This window comes from Aptenodytes patagonicus, chromosome 1 (genome assembly GCF_965638725.1).
Source record: "Aptenodytes patagonicus chromosome 1, bAptPat1.pri.cur, whole genome shotgun sequence".
Lineage (NCBI taxonomy): Eukaryota > Metazoa > Chordata > Aves > Sphenisciformes > Spheniscidae > Aptenodytes > Aptenodytes patagonicus.
In genome coordinates, this window is record NC_134949.1 from 16,454,815 (window position 1) to 16,470,776 (window position 15,962).

At 37.3% G+C, this 15,962-nt stretch overlaps 1 protein-coding gene across 3 annotated transcripts in view; it reads left to right on the top strand.

Moving 5' to 3' along the window:
- KIF21A (kinesin family member 21A) overlaps window positions 1-15,962 on the top strand; it is a 76,961-nt gene that overhangs the window by 25,362 nt on the left and 35,637 nt on the right. For all 3 annotated transcript variants that reach the window (XM_076328899.1, XM_076328912.1, XM_076328906.1), the window contains exons 10-18: window positions 3,793-3,988; window positions 4,816-5,005; window positions 5,720-5,783; window positions 6,567-6,770; window positions 10,211-10,249; window positions 12,661-12,745; window positions 12,924-13,041; window positions 14,293-14,481; window positions 15,418-15,617. In XM_076328899.1, coding sequence (XP_076185014.1) covers window positions 3,793-3,988; window positions 4,816-5,005; window positions 5,720-5,783; window positions 6,567-6,770; window positions 10,211-10,249; window positions 12,661-12,745; window positions 12,924-13,041; window positions 14,293-14,481; window positions 15,418-15,617 — 1,285 coding nt within the window. The remainder of the gene's footprint in view (window positions 1-3,792; window positions 3,989-4,815; window positions 5,006-5,719; window positions 5,784-6,566; window positions 6,771-10,210; window positions 10,250-12,660; window positions 12,746-12,923; window positions 13,042-14,292; window positions 14,482-15,417; window positions 15,618-15,962) is intronic.

A 15,962-nucleotide genomic window follows, 5' to 3' on the forward strand; every position in this document is an offset into this window, starting at 1 on the left:
AGATGGGCGTCGCATTTATTAGAGCCTAATAAAAGCAAACTGCTGTATCACCAGAATTGTTTTGTATGAACCTGTTCTGTATACCTACTGCACAGGCAAGGAAGAGAGGCTTTGGCTTCTGGAAGCTTTGTCTAAGCAAACATTAACAAATTTATTAAAATAATACAAATTTTGTATTTGTAACATCAACATGTACAAATACAAAAGGGGGTGTAGTTGAGTATACTTTAGCAAGGTAGTACTCTTATTTTTCTGCTACTTTTAGGAGGGCAGGAATTTTTCTGGTCACTTCACAAAGGAATAGGGAAAAGTAGAAGAGAATTCTTAAATCATTGCTCTGCTCTTCAGAGAGATAACTTCAGCAACACCCTGCAGCACTGCAGTGTGAGGAAAAGCAAAGAGCCAGACAAAACAAGTAAAATAAAGGCTAGAATTTTCAGAAGTGCTTAAGGGAGGAAAAAACTCAAGAATTATGAAAAAATCAGCAGAAATCAAGAGCATAGCTCTTCTAAGCTCTTTCTAGAAGTAACTACAAATAGCATTTCTTGACTAAATTTTATATCAAATACACTAGCTAATGAGCATTTTTTCAAACCACTTCTAAAATTGCACTTTTGTTGAAATATTATTTCGACTCTAAAATATTTTCCCATTTTACAGCTCCACTGCTCCCCCTCCTGTTCTTCAGGATTAATTGTGTAGTTTAGTGTACAATGTACAGATAGCAAATGCTGTCCCAGAGTATTTACAAGGATATTGAGATATATTCTTTCTGGCTGTTTCTGACTGATGTTAAATTTGTGGACACCTCCTGCCACCGCCACCTATTTTTATTTGTGATCATAGAATCATAGAAAGGTTTGGGTTGGAAGGGACCTTTAAAGGTCACCTAGTCCAACCCCCCTGCTGTGGGCAGGGACATCTTCAACTAGATCAGGTTGCTCAGAGCCCTGTCCAACCTGACCTTGAATGTTTCCAGGGATGGGGCATCTACCACCTCTCTGGGTAACCTGTTCCAGTATTTCACCACCCTCAGCCTAAAAAATTTCTTCCTTAGATCTAGTCTAAATCTACCCCCCTTTAGTTTAAAGCCATTCCCCCTTGTCCTGTCACAACAGGCCCTACTAAAAAGTCTGTCCCCATCTTTCTTATAAGCCCCCTTTAAGTATTGAAGGGCCGCAATAAGGTCTCCCTTGAGCCTTCTCTTCTCCAGGCTAAACAACCCCAACTGTCTCAAGCCTTTCCTCACAGGAGAGGTGTTCCATCCCTCTGATCATTTTCATGGCCCTCCTCTGGACCTGCTCCAACAGGTCCATGTCTTTCCTGTGCTGAGGGCTCCAGAGCTGGACGCAGTACTCCAGGTGGGGTCTCGCCAGAGCAGAGTAGAGGGGCAGAATCCCCTCCCTCGACCTGCTGGCCACGCTTCTTTTGATGCAGCCCAGGATACGATTGGCATTCTGGGCTGCGAGCGCACATTGCTGGCTCATGTCCAGCTTTTCATCCACCAGTGCCCCCAAGTCCTTCTCGGCAGGGCTGCTCTCAATCCCTTCATCCCCCAGCCTGTATTGATACTGGGGGTTGCCCTGACCCAGGTGCAGGACCTTGCACTTGGCCTTGTTGAACCTTATGGCGTTCACATGGGCCCACTTCTTGAGCTTGTCCAGGTGATATACATGCTGAGATGTGTCAAATTAGCAGTTTGCTGTTAAGGAAGATTTATACATATTAACACAATTTGAATAATTTCTTATCCATGCTTTGGCAACCATAAAATGTGGAAAGCTAAATTTTAATAAATATGCAGTTTTTCTCCCGGGAAATCAGATTATTAAATTTCTGTTAGCCTGTTTCTGTAGCCTTCCAAATTCCACCCTAGGTATTACAGTCCCTGTTATTGTTTCTCTTTTGAAAATACTTAAAGATTTACTGGTGGTAACTCAGGTTAGATTGCAGTGAGTCGCGAGTTAACGATGATGAAAGCACTGTACTATTTTCCCCATAATGCTGATTTTAAATATAATGCTGTAACAGTTCTGAAGCAGCATTTAAATATTAATTGTTTCTTGAAATATTCAAGTAAGAATATGGAGTATTGGTGGTTTTGGAAAGGATTTTTATAAAGTATAATATGAAAAATTTCATAACTTCTGGGGGAAGAGCAGTTTAAAGAAGTGGTAAAATAAAGGGAGTAGGACAGCTTTTTTTAAAAAACCAAAACCAAAACCTAGTCCATTATATAATTTAGACAGGAAAGTGGAGCTCAAGGTGTTCTATTTTCAAGACAGACACCTAGCAGAACCAGTCCTCTGAGGTTTAGAAAAGTAATCGCATTCTCAACTGAAAGCACAAGTAGTCCTGATGTCAGAATTAAAAATTTGTTCTTAATCTCACATATTCTTATTTTGACAACTAAAATCAAACAGTTGGGGAACTGACACAAAGGTATGCAGCAGGTCTGAGGAAGAATTGCTGAAACGGAATCTTTCCTGTATCCTTAGGCTAGTTACTCTTTCCAGTTTAGTTTCCCAATGTGTGTGGTGAAGGTAATTGTTTTCCTCACAAAGGCTTGCAGGGATTAATTTGTTTGTCTCAGTCTGAAATTATGGAAGGTGAAGATCAGAATCCGGTCTGCCTAATGCAGATATTGCTCCATTGCCCTGGAGACAGCGCATTCTTCCTAATGCAACCACCTAAGCTTTCACATACAACAGAGAAGCAAATTCCTCTAAAGCCTGGTGGGGAGGGCTCAGTCCATCAAATGTAGGTGTTTTCCCCTATCTGTTGAGAATTTAGGCCATGTAGACACCTTCAGAGTATGATCTACAGCTGGAACTCTGGTTCTGACCCCTCATCTAATGTGAAATGAGTGTGCTCCAGGGAGCGAGGGAAGGGACCCCAGTTCCTCCATCTGCCTGTTCGAACGATGAAACCACTTGGTTGGAATGAAGAATTTTTTACCTTTTTCTGCTTTTGTCCCACTGGTTCTTGTTGGCCTGTCTGCTCAATCTTTCATTTGGAGCAGGGAGTATGTTCTCACCCTGCATATCTCATGATGGGATGGTTAGAGGGTGTTGCAGAAACCCAAAAGGAAGATGGTTGTTTGTAGCCCTCTCAGGCCTAGCTCAAGTCCTGCTGCTTTTTGTTGAAGTTCTCTAAGCAGTGGTGGTATGAAACATGGAATAAATAGTTATAGCCAGATGTACTAAGGGTAAGTACTGGCTTTTTGGCTTCTGTTGGAGAACAGGAGATAATTTGCAGTGGAGAATTCGGGCGGTTTGGATCTCGGTAGAATGCGAGGTAGACAATAGGTACATTAGGCAGTTGTGCGCATGCATGGACAGCTAAGATGAGCATTTAGGCAACTTTCAGATTAAGTAGGTAGGAACCTCAGGAATTAATGAGAGTAGGTAATCCTGACTACTGCGTGATCCAAATCACTGTCTAGGACTTTAGGTTGATCTTAAGGACTTACATCTCAGTTTAATGTATGATTAGGCAAACTGAATATAATTTGAAGAACACTTTTAGGAACACTAATTAATTGCTTTTATAATTTTACATGTAGAACAATTAATGATCTAGCATCTCCTATGCTATGCTAGGGTGATACAAGATGTAACAGTGCTGAACTTTGTGGTTGACAGTCTTCGACTGTGAGTTAGTTAGAGGAATATTTTCACAAATGTTATGAAGTCACTATTCTTGTTTCACCTTCTACCTGAAGACCTGTTAGCTTCTCTCTACTCTTTTTGTTCTTGACGTGTAATGCTGACCTATGTTTGTAACTTGCAGTCAAACACTCATGATAGCATGTGTGAGCCCTTCAGATCGAGACTTCATGGAAACGCTGAACACATTAAAGTATGCCAATCGGGCGCGAAACATCAAGAACAAAGTGATGGTTAATCAGGACAGGGCTAGTCAACAAATAAATGCTTTGCGCAGTGAGATTACACGGCTACAGATGGAACTAATGGAATACAAAACAGTAAGTTTATCCTCTTAGGACTAATTCTGCTTTAAAATGCTTACAGTTCTACAGCTTGTTTTTCTGTTGGCTGCTTCCACTTAATACACTAAAAAAATTTGAATAGTAACCCTAACTTAAACAACACCTCTAATTCCAGTGATTACCAAATGTTTTTAGAAAACTTGGATTGCGTCCCCAGAGTAAAGATACATCAATGAATGCCAGTGACATCAACAGATGCTGCATGCTGTTTGCTTTTTGAAAGGCGAAAATTGACCTTGTCATGCTTAGCAATGAGAAAGTCACTTCCAAAGCAAAAATGACCACGCTTTAGATTGGCACATAAATGAGTGTGAACAGTTATTGTGTATTGCTTTTAAAAAATTTACCAGACAGCTAAAATAATTCATGTTTTTAAAAATATATTTTGTTATATAAGCCGAATACTCATACTACACAATGCCCGTTTCTTCCTGAAATTTTAAACAAATAATGTTTTCAGCAATAAATGTGGCTACCAAACAGTGTTCTCCTCTTTTATTATCCTTGAGATAGTATCCTGATTTGATAAAGAATTGTCTTCTCATTTCTTAACCTCTTCAAGAACTTGTAATTCCATCTTAGTCTGAAATACACAGGACCCAAATGCTAAGGTGTTGGCCAGAATCAGTGTTTTGAAAACTATCCATTTATCCATTGTTTTAAACTTTTTGAGAGAAGACTATCTTTTGCTATGAGTATCTATTTGGAATTTCAAGTAATCTGTGGATTGCCTTTGCCAAGTTAAAAATTTTTCATGTGTAGGTCAGCCTTTACTAGTAATAAAATATATTTACTTTCTTAAGGGTAAAAGGATTATAGATGAAGAAGGTGTTGAAAGCATCAATGACATGTTTCATGAAAATGCGATGCTGCAAACAGAAAACAACAACCTGCGTGTTAGAATTAAAGCAATGCAAGAGACTATTGATGCATTGAGAGCGAGAATAACGCAACTTATGAGTGATCAGGCCAACCAAGTGCTAGCCAGAGCAGGTATGCTGTGGGTGTGTTGTGCATGTGTGTAAACTGCTTAATAAGTTCATGAACTTAAATCAGTTATATGTTATATGTTGCTTCATGGGTCCCTTGGAATGAAGTGATGCCTTTGTAACAGTAATGCAGGACCTGCTTTGGCAGGGATACACCCCCATCTAATTCTTTCCTCTGTTTCTGGAGACTTCTATTAATAGAAATAGTTTGGTACTCTGATTTGACCATTCATTTAGGAGTACGAGCAACATGAAATGTTTGGATAGGAATTACTTGTATGCTTAGCTATACATGGACTTAATGTTTTGCTTTGGATGAGGACCTGGGTACAGGTGGGTGAACGTTGGCTTGCTTTTCACCTCATAGAATAATCGACCAATTGACTTACCATGACTGCATTGTTCTTTTTGTGCAGTTTGTGAGGTTACTTTTGATTTATGGTACGTGCATTGTTAAAAGGTGCTAATATGGAAAACAAATGAAACAGAAAAAGTTACTTGTAATAATCCTATTCATATGACAGAGGAACCAAAAACTTAATGCAGCTTAAGGAGCAAATATATTTTTACATATCAGATAAGATGTAAATGTGTAGCCCATATGACTGTTTCTCTTCGCTGGTACCTCGTGCCTAGTAGCTGTATTCAGATATTTATACTGTTGTTGTCCTTTCTCAATCTTTCTCTCCACCCCCCCCTTCCTCTCCGTCTGTCAAAGGAGAAGGAAATGAAGAAATTAGCAACATGATTCATAATTATATCAAGGAAATTGAAGATCTCAGGTATTTGCATAATATGTATTTGAACAATTTTTATTTAAAAAAATATTAAATCTATTAGCAAGTAATATCAGTTGTTTTCCTGTGTGGGGATTACTTTAGGACAGTGGTTCTTCAGCTTCTAAGACCATCTGGTGTTGCTCTTGGCCACAGAAAATTAATATGTTAAAGATGAAGCTGACAATAGAAATGAAAGTAAGATGTTGGCTAAATAATGATGATGACTTAATATTGTTGCACAAAGGACAGCAAAACTTGGAATGATTGTTTTATGGTAACTTCATAAGCTCATATATAAATGATACTACTGAGAAATTACTTGTTACAATTTAGTGTTTAAAAAAAAGCATCTGCTTTCCTTTTAAATTAAAAAAAGTATTAAATATTTTAGATATTTTTATTTCTCTCTTTCTTGGAGGTGTATCATGCAAAAAAAAAGTTATCTGGCTTATTCCCAGTTAGTGTTAGAGCTACATAATACTGTAGCTCTTGTGTAATGTGTATATACATACAGCATATGCAGTTATATATCTGTGTCTATGTTTATACAGACATTTATATTTATATGTATTCTGTCTAGGGTATATGATATACGTACAATATACGTAACTGTTGTGTAAAATGGTCTCATCAAGGGATTTACTACACTTGTATTTTGTGAGACTTCACCTTGGTTTGTAGTTTTTTTTAAAACTGAAGGTAGTGCATTGCAGTTTCAGATGCTAAATGTATCTCATGCATTAGCAATACTTGTGATTCATGGTCTACAATTTTTTTTTTTTTAAGAGCAAAATTATTAGAAAGTGAAGCAGTGAATGAAAATCTTCGACGCAATTTGTCAAGAGCTTCAACAAGAGCCACATATTTTGGTGGACCATCAGCATTTTCTGCTTCTATGCTTTCTTCAGAGAAAGAGACAATGGAAATTCTAGATATAGCCAAGAAAGATCTAGAAAAGCTGAAAAAAAAAGAAAGGAAAAAGAAAAAGAGGTGGTGTATGAATTATAATGCTATTTGTTTTCTCTTTATTGGTAAAGAGGTGTATTTTTTTTAACCATTGAGACTTTAAAATTCATTTGTTGTTGCTGTGTGGGTTTGGATCCTAAACTGCTGTTCCTTCAAACCCTTTTACACACTGAAGTTATAGGTGTTTTTCTTTTGCATCTTTTCTTCCAGTGAAGTATATAGTATTTGTAGGATGAATGTCTCTGTTGTAATGAATTTTTCTATGTAATTATGCACAATGGTAAAAGCACCAGGTGCTCTCCATAAATTTTGATTTTTTTTTTTAAATTTTTTATAATGCATCTGAAATTCAACAGAAGTTTTCAAAAACAAAAATTATAATAATTTTTTCTACCAGATACCAAAACTGAAACAGCTTTCTGAAGAAAAGATATTCTGAATAGCTGGGAATTCTTTGGTAGCTCTTGGAATGGCTTCTTTTGCTTTATCTTCTGCTTTTATGAATGTTTTTAATTTGAGGTTTCCTAATTCTCTGCAACATCATGCTTTGCTGTTTTTTGTTGTCCAACTTCTCATGTACTAAAATGCTCATAGACATTGACATAAATGCCTGTTCAGACAGCAGTTAGTACAGCAAGGCTCTGTGTACTCGGAGACTTTGATTCCATTAGAGTTGTTTCCCTTTTCCTTGAAATTTTCCATGCTTCTACTCTATTACTCTTTCTACTAATGGCCCTTCAGACTACTTCTATAAGTTAAGAGCAAAACGAAAACAGTATAAGCCTAAAATATAGTTGAAATATAAAGTAGATTTGAGTTAGTGATATCTGCAATTTGAGGTCTTATATCCATAAATCCATTCACCACACAAATGTCTGATACTTGTAGAGAACTCATTTTAATAACAACTAGATTCTTCCTTTGCATATCATTTTTCAGGAAACTCAGACTTTTATGGGGATTTTGGTAGATTTTGTGTCTCATGTTTGTAGGAACTTGAGGGGAGGATGGAAGTATTAAATGAAATCAGCAGAATGTTCTGGCATCTCTTCAACCAAACACTTCAATATGTTCTTTAACTGTAAATACCAGAACAAACAGATTTGATTTTTGTATGTGTCAACACATTTTAAAATCAAGCATGCATTTACATACACGCTTAGAGCCCCAATTGTTAGGTTGGGGCCTGAGTATTAGGTAGCAGACAGGATTGTGACCAGAAAACAGATAAAGGTTACTAGATATATTGAGTAATATCTCTTATTGTAGGAGGTGATTTGGAAACTTTCCAAAAACATTTGGAAGTTTTACCCCACATACAGTAGTAAGTAAAACACATGGTTGTTCATTTGTTTGTTTGGTTTTTTCCCTGAAAGAAGCTTCTGCGTCTAGTCAGAGTTGCTCACACCAGGACAATAATCTTGTGAATGGGATAGCTAAGTGGTCTGATCCAGAAGTAGGGACTACTTACCATAAACTATTATTGAGACCAGTTTTCTATCCTAGCATTATAGAATTAGAGAACCATAGAAAAATTTAAGTTGGAAGAGACCTCTTGATGGTCCAGCCTCCATCTTAAAGCGGGTCTTGTGTTCTATAGAATGGGATCATACTCTTCACAGTGCTGGTAAGATTTGAATCTGTCTACTGGCACATCTGCAGACTGCTTTGTAATAAATATTTATACATTCCTGAGGTGCATATATTAGGAGAAGAATTCCTTAGAAGCTAATAAATGTTAGAATTTGAGGGTTTATGTATATAGCCTGTCATACTTGTTATCTGCAGAGTGCTTCTATCTAATTAATGAAATGCAAAGTCCGTGTTCAGGATATATCACTGTGAATTTTTATTCTATTGAAATTTCAGGAATGGGCAATGGGTATGCTAATGTATTGCAAAGGGACAATTTACCCTGCAGTTTGGTAGGGATTCTTTGCTCTACTTCTGTCTTCTACAGGCATTTAGCTGCTTTTACTGTACTATTTCTTTTTAGGGTTGCTGTTCTTTTAAAATTGTCTAACTAGCGTTTTTCTATTAAAACGGGATTGGTAAGCCTAGTTACTAGTTCTGCCCATTCTGCTACCTTTCTTGATCTGTTTGTTTCCTGGTTATGGGTCAGTATGATGAAAGATGCATATCTTTAAGTACATGCAACTTATCTAAATTGTTGTGAGCTAGCTTTTGAAGATCTGAGAGCCAGTTTCTGAATGAGCAGCAGGTATGTACTGCTATATATCTGTAGCCTTTAATAAGCATCTGTCATAAACTTTATCAGAAGCAGTTTACACAGCAGTAATGTTTTGGCTACTGAAATACTGACATGCTTGATTGGAGTGTAGGTGTGACCTATTCACCAGAAGCCCCAGAGCAAACCTCCCATGTGCCTTTCAATCATTAGTCAGCCTTACATACCTGGTAACCTTTTTTGACTGTTGTCTTTTGACTTCCCTAACCTTTATTAAACTAAATTAGTGATAAAATTAGATGAGGTTCAGCGTGTTAGCTCCTAGCTGACACTGAAGGAAGATGGCAGGCAGTATAAGGTGAAAAGGCAGCAAAAGCTCTTGCTCAAAACTTGCTCATAATGGGAACATGAGGAATTTTAGTAGTTGTTGAAATTTAAGCCATCTCTACACTTATATGTCATGCAGATATTTCTTTACTGATACATCCACATTTGTTCAAGAGGAAAAAGTACAAGTAAAAATACTAACACTTTGTCCATCTCACTGCTTTTGATGCATATTTTTTGTTAATTTATTAAAAAATCACAAGCAATCATTGGCATGTACTTTTTGAATCCCAGAAAAATAAACAGCAATTTTCTGCTTTTTATTTAAAAACTAACAACAAAACCCTAAACCAAAAAATAAATGCAGTTTGGAGATTTTTATATGAATTATATTCAGAATATATGATTTAGAGTATTAGTACTAAAAATTTCTCATTACTATTTTATATTACAATGTTATCAGCATATGTAAAACTAGTGCATTGTTTTTTTTCCTGATATATTCCTGAGGATATATAACTTTGGTTCAGTGGCAGTACTTCTTGCAATTTTCAGTATTTTACCTGCCAATTTTAAGTGGCAAAAGAGGAGAAAGCTTTTTCTAGAACCAAGAGATTTTTTCGAATCCATATTAGAAATAATTCTCAAAGTAAAATATATTGTCTATATCTAAAACTTCTTCCTTAGTGTAATTTGAATTTACAATTGTTGACAGTGACAGATTAGTTAACCTACAAATGCTTCTTCTTTGTTTTCTATTTACTTTCCAACTGTGCAAAATGTATTGCCTTTTTACTACTTGTTGTCTCTTGGTATCTTTTAAAATTTCATTTTAAACTCCACAAGCTCATATATCATTTTTTTTACCTTCTTATCACTTTTGCTTTTCACTGTCTGGTTTGTCCTTCATTGGCTTGGCCTTCCAATACTGTACCTCCTGCTTTTGAAGGCTACAGAAACTTGAGGAAAGCAGTCAAGAAGAAAGAAGGTTGGAATATTTCCCAAGTTTTTAATTACCTATCATTTCAATTAACTGGTTGTCATACATGAAAAGAAGTTGGGCAGATTCACAGAACTTCAAGAGTAGTTCATTTGGCTTTTCAAAATTCTTTTTTGTTGTTTGACTTTCAACAAGTGTTTTGTCTGGAAGAAACCTCTATTGTGGAATTGAGGTTGACTCTGGGATTGCACAGTGTTGAGTAAGCGTTTGTGGGGAGGTGGTGCCTTTGGGAATGAAAGGCAGGAGGAAGGCACAGCAGCTCATATGGTATGAGATGTATAGCAGGCAGTATATGACAATAATAATTTTGGCATGTGAGATCAAGAAGGTCTTGGACCTTCACACCTCAATTAAGTCTGCTTCTTTTATTTTTGAAAGCGTGTGACTGAAGCCTTGACCATTCCTTCCATTCAGTTTCAGCCAAAGCAGTACCTAAAGTAGTTAGTTGTAGAGAGCAGTTGAGGGCTCTAAAAAAAGAAATATATTGTCATTAAAAATGCAAGCAACAGAGCTTTTATTTTTCAGCTGTCTACTTTGATCCAAAAAAACCCCACTGAATTCATGCAGATGATGTGAATCCACAGATCAGTAGCACACAAATTAAGCAGTACAGTTCTGTATGGGAGAGCTGCTGGCTCTCCTTCCTCCTGTCTCTCCCCTTTATTAGGCAGAACACAAATTCTCTGTAGTGGTGAGCTCCATGCTGTGTGCAGGCAGAAGGGAAATTGGGGGTTTGCCTCAGTCTGCATGAAGATTGCAGCTAAGATCTGTTATCATTTAGGCTTATTAACCAACATAAACCAGAACGTGTTGTGGGCTGAGTGAGATGAGAATCTGTGGAAATGAGATTGCGTGGCTCAGTGTTCCCTGTTTGGCTTTTTTTTTTTCCTGGACAAATCTGGTTAGGCTTTTTACTTCCAGCCTCCCCGGCTGCTGCGTGGATTCAGATGGTCCAAGCAAAAGCTTTCTGCCTTGCGCATGGTCAGCTGTAGCTGGATTTGGTTTCACTGGTGATGAGTGGGGCAGAAGGAACCAGTTAGCACTGAACAGGTTAAAAAATAGTATAACAAAAAATCATGTGTGCACAGAAGCACTGTGTCACTTAACTGGCACTCTTCAGAGTAGAGCTCTGTTTTAAAGGTGGTTTCTAGGTGTCACTTGCCAAATTATAGTGTCTCGAATCTACTGAACATTTCTTGTCACTGCACTGAGTATTGGATTTGTCTAAGAGTTAGACCTCGAGTCTGAGCTCTTTTTGGTGTCAGTGGAGGAAGATGTGCATTCCTAGTTACCCTGCCTGATCAGTGACAGCACATAACTTGCCGAACTTTTATGCAGCTGAAGTTAGGTGAGGCAGATTCCACATTATGCAATCCTAACCACATTTTTTTTGTTATTACCCCCTATGGTGTCTAGCCCTATTCTATCACAATTTCCCATCTATTGGGGATGGTTTGGGTTTTGCACATGTCGCGCCAGAGGGACTGACATTTGATCCATGACAATTTGCAGTGCCACTGATTTTTGAATTTTACATTTGCATGTGATGTCTCAAACGTGCACTTAAAAACATTAAAATTTGTCCTAAGGGCTAATACACCAAACCCTTAAAACCCTTAAAACAAAACCAAAAAAAACCCTGCTGTAATTTGCATAAGCCATCACTACAGTTCAGGTTGCCAAGAGAGGAAAGAATACAGAGATACTTGACTTTTTAAATAAGTTTTAAACCATAGTCTGAAAAACAAAAGCATGGAAATATATTAAGATGTAATCTTAATAGTTGGGAAAAGTTTCTTTTTGAGACGGACAGTCCTATTGCAAAAATTCAGTATTTCTCAACTCTTCTTGTTGTTGTATCAATGCCTATTTTGAGCATTCCCTTGATGTTCCCAGATAACTGATCAAAAGAGTAGTTATAGTATGATAAATTAGGATATTGTTTAAGGCTTATACGTAAATTTTCAGACAATTGTAAGCACAGTAGGCTCTGTTACAGCATGAGAGTGTAGTAATACCTGTAATGTATGTTGTTCCTGCGCACAGTGGTGTTCTTGTTTTGTAAAAGCTATTCTGGGTACACTGCAACTTCCATGCAAAATGAGTACTGCTGTAGTATATGAAGATGTGTATTCTGATTGTCCTAGTTGTGCAATATGCCCTAAAACAATGTGCTAACCATTAATATTATTTTGCAAGCTAAGATTAAGAGCAATTAAGCATTATTTTATCTGCGGGAGATTGGAAGTTGTGTTTTACCCATGCCCAACACCTGTACCTTTGTCCAACTACACTTTGGTTTTCATCTTTATTTGGAATTACAACTTATTGGTTTGGGGGATGGGAAGCACATGCCACTTCAGTTTGTGAATATTTTGTGTCTGTGCCTCTTCTGCTAGTGTTAAAGAGGATAACACAGATAACGAGCAGGAGAAGAGAGATGAAAAAGGCACTTCAGAGAGAGAGAATAATGAATTGGAAGCAGTAAGTATTTAAAGTGTTTGGTTTATTTGTTCATTGTCTGTTTAATGATTTACAAAGTTATAGAAAGGAAGTTAGGAATGGGTCAGGTGAATGCTGTAGCTTCACAGTGATAGTCACAAGTGATTGGGGGATGGAAAAGTGAGGGCGTGCTTCAACATCTATTTTGTACATTTTGTAGGAGGAAACTCAGGAAGTAAGTGATCATGAGGATGAAGAAGAGGAAGATGATGAGGATGAAGATGACATGGAAGTTGTCGAAAGCTCAGATGAATCGGATTCCGACTCTGATGAAAAAGGTGATGTCAGTGCAATATTTTGTAGAATTTTACAAATACTGTCTGTCATTCTTTGGGTTTTGGTAAGCAAGATAGCGTGCTGTCAACTCACTGTCCATAATTCTCTGTGGATTGTATGTCCAGTGAATTCTTTTTCAGTTATGGTGCTAAAACATGTAATATACATCTGATCGAGTGTCCCCATACTGGCTTTAAAACTGACCAGAGGCCATCAGGTGTTCGATAACACATTTCTTCCTTAGTTAGAATATCCAAAGTGTAAGGTTTAAATACTGGGTTATTTTTATGTCTCGGGACTAATCACCAAGGTGATAGCTCCCATTCAGCTAATTTGGAAATGGGTAGAATTCTGAAAGGCTGGAAGTCCATCAGCCTTCCTCATTTTCAGAGGCTATGGCTTTATGTAGAAGCATTAACAGCTGGCTTACGTGTGGTATGCAAATTAGGACTGCCAGAATCAGAGACAGCATCAACAGCAATTCTCTCATGTGAGCTGGACCAAATGGGCAAACCAAGTCTGTTTGTTCCTTGTTGTTTGAGAGTCACACAAACTATTAGCAGGAGTTGCAGAACCTGAAAAAAAAAAAATCCTCAGCTGACATCTTTATTCTGGAGCACATAATCTGAAGCCAAAAAAGGACATAATTGACTAAAGAAATTAAATTTCTGTAAATTTAGCATGTGGGTTAGTCCTTTTTCCTTAGTTTTTCTTCCTACTTTTCTCATTCCCTTCACCATTCCACTTCCATGATAGAGGCGGCTCTTCTGTTCTCAGAATTTTGGCTGTATTTTTGTAAGAGCTAGTGAATGGAAAGTCTTCCCTTGGAGTCTGACAGCAGTCAGATTTTCCTTTTATAATCTGCTGGGTTTATGAATGACAGTTATTCTGCAACCCTGAGATGTGACTGAAGTCTCAGCCTGTGCAACTTTTGTGTGGGGAAGGACCAACTGCTGATGTTGAGATTTAAACATGAGGAATTACAGCATATGGGCAACTGTGATCCAATGAGAGATATCTTTCCCTACCTCTTTCCCAGTTCTAGGATGGGGAGAGTGTTTAAGGAGGAGACTTTATAATGAATTGCAGATAATAGTTTTGCTTGCTGCATTGTGCTTTGTGCAGAATTCTCCTATGCACAATTTACATGTCAGGAAATTACTATAACGTTGCGGGGCGTATCTATAGTTATGTGATCCTCACTGTTACTTTAACAGAAGTCTTAATTTTTAATTACTCAACTCTTTTTTTAGAAAATTATCAAGCTGACTTGGCAAATATCACCTGTGAAATAGCCATTAAGCAGAAACTGATTGATGAGCTAGAGAACAGCCAGCGAAGGCTGCAAACACTGAAAAAACAATATGAAGAGAAACTAATGATGCTACAACATAAGATTCGAGACACTCAGCTTGAAAGAGATCAGGTTCTTCAAAACTTGGGTAAGACGTACAAAATCATTTAAATCTAGATGTTGTGTAAGATACTGAAATTGAATTGTTTGCTACTTCCCTCACTTCCTTTTTCAAATGTGATAAGAAATTGCAGAAAACAGAAATAGGTTTGTACCCATAATGCCAGTGAATCATACTTTACTCATTCTAGTTTCTACCAGAATTGAGAGAGATTTTTTGAAAAGACACTGCTACTAACAGGTTATTTGATTTGGTTGAATAAGCATTTTCAATTTTCTAGGAGCTCTCATTTTAATGTAGTCCTTGAGACAGTTCCTGAATTAAAAGTTCCCGCTCTTCCCTCCCCTCTTTCTTTTGATTTGCATAAAAGTAAGAACTAGGATCAGTGGCCTTGCAGAGATGTTTTACTGATCAAACTTTTTTGAATATATAATTGTATTGAGATGAAAAACTAATTCTGGCTCAGGAAGTCCTAAGCCACAAATAGTTGAACTTTGGGAGAGTACTGGGGGAAGTAGTTTGTTTCTTTCTTTTTAAAAATATACTATATATGCTTTATAGTTATATACTTTATATGCTTTTGCTGTTCCCTTATTGTTCCTTAGACCTTCGCTTTTGACCAGTGCCAGAAAAGGGATACTAGGCTTGATGGCTCTTGGGGCTGTTGTTATGATCTTGTGCACATATGTGTGAACAACCATGCGTGTATCTGTGTCTTCATGTACTCAGATATTTGTTGTCTAGTGCAAAAAAAACCAGAAGTGTTAATACTTGATCTCTTATCCAAGAAGACATACAAGGTGGAAATTTCGAAGCAGTGCAGGTGACAGGAGCTAGAGACAAATTAAATTTTTCAAAGATGTTGCAGGTAATACTAAAAGCAGAGGAAGCAGTCATCTGCTGTGGCTGGCAAAGTGAAAATATCCTGAACAAAAGCAGATTAAGAACTCCCTTTCGCTCTAGGTTCTGTAGAGACCTATTCAGAAGAAAAGGCAAAAAAAATCAAATCAGAATATGAAAAGAAACTCCAAGCCATGAATAAAGAACTGCAGAGACTTCAAACAGCGCAAAAGGAACATGCACGATTGCTTAAAAATCAGTCTCAATATGAAAAGCAACTGAAGAAGTTGCAGCAGGAGGTGACAGAGATGAAGAAAACCAAGGTATATTTCCATATATTGAAGTGTTGTACAATGAATGTTTACTGAAAAATGGGTTGAAATGTCCTGTGCATTTATCTACCAGATAACTCTGTTCTTGCTGTCAGCAGCTCAAAAGTCCGAAAACAGAAAAGATATGAAGACTAGGCTATTCCTGGGGGAGAGGGGTGGATTTTAGGTTTAATGAACGGAAATTACAGTATCAAACATGGAGAAGCTTGCACTGCTTATTAGCTGTTATTCAGCACTGAGTGAAGAAGACACATTAGATGGAGGAGGTAAATTGCTAAAAGTATGTAATATACTGGAAGATGGCAATCTGAAGAAGAAACTCTGTATGAGTGGGGG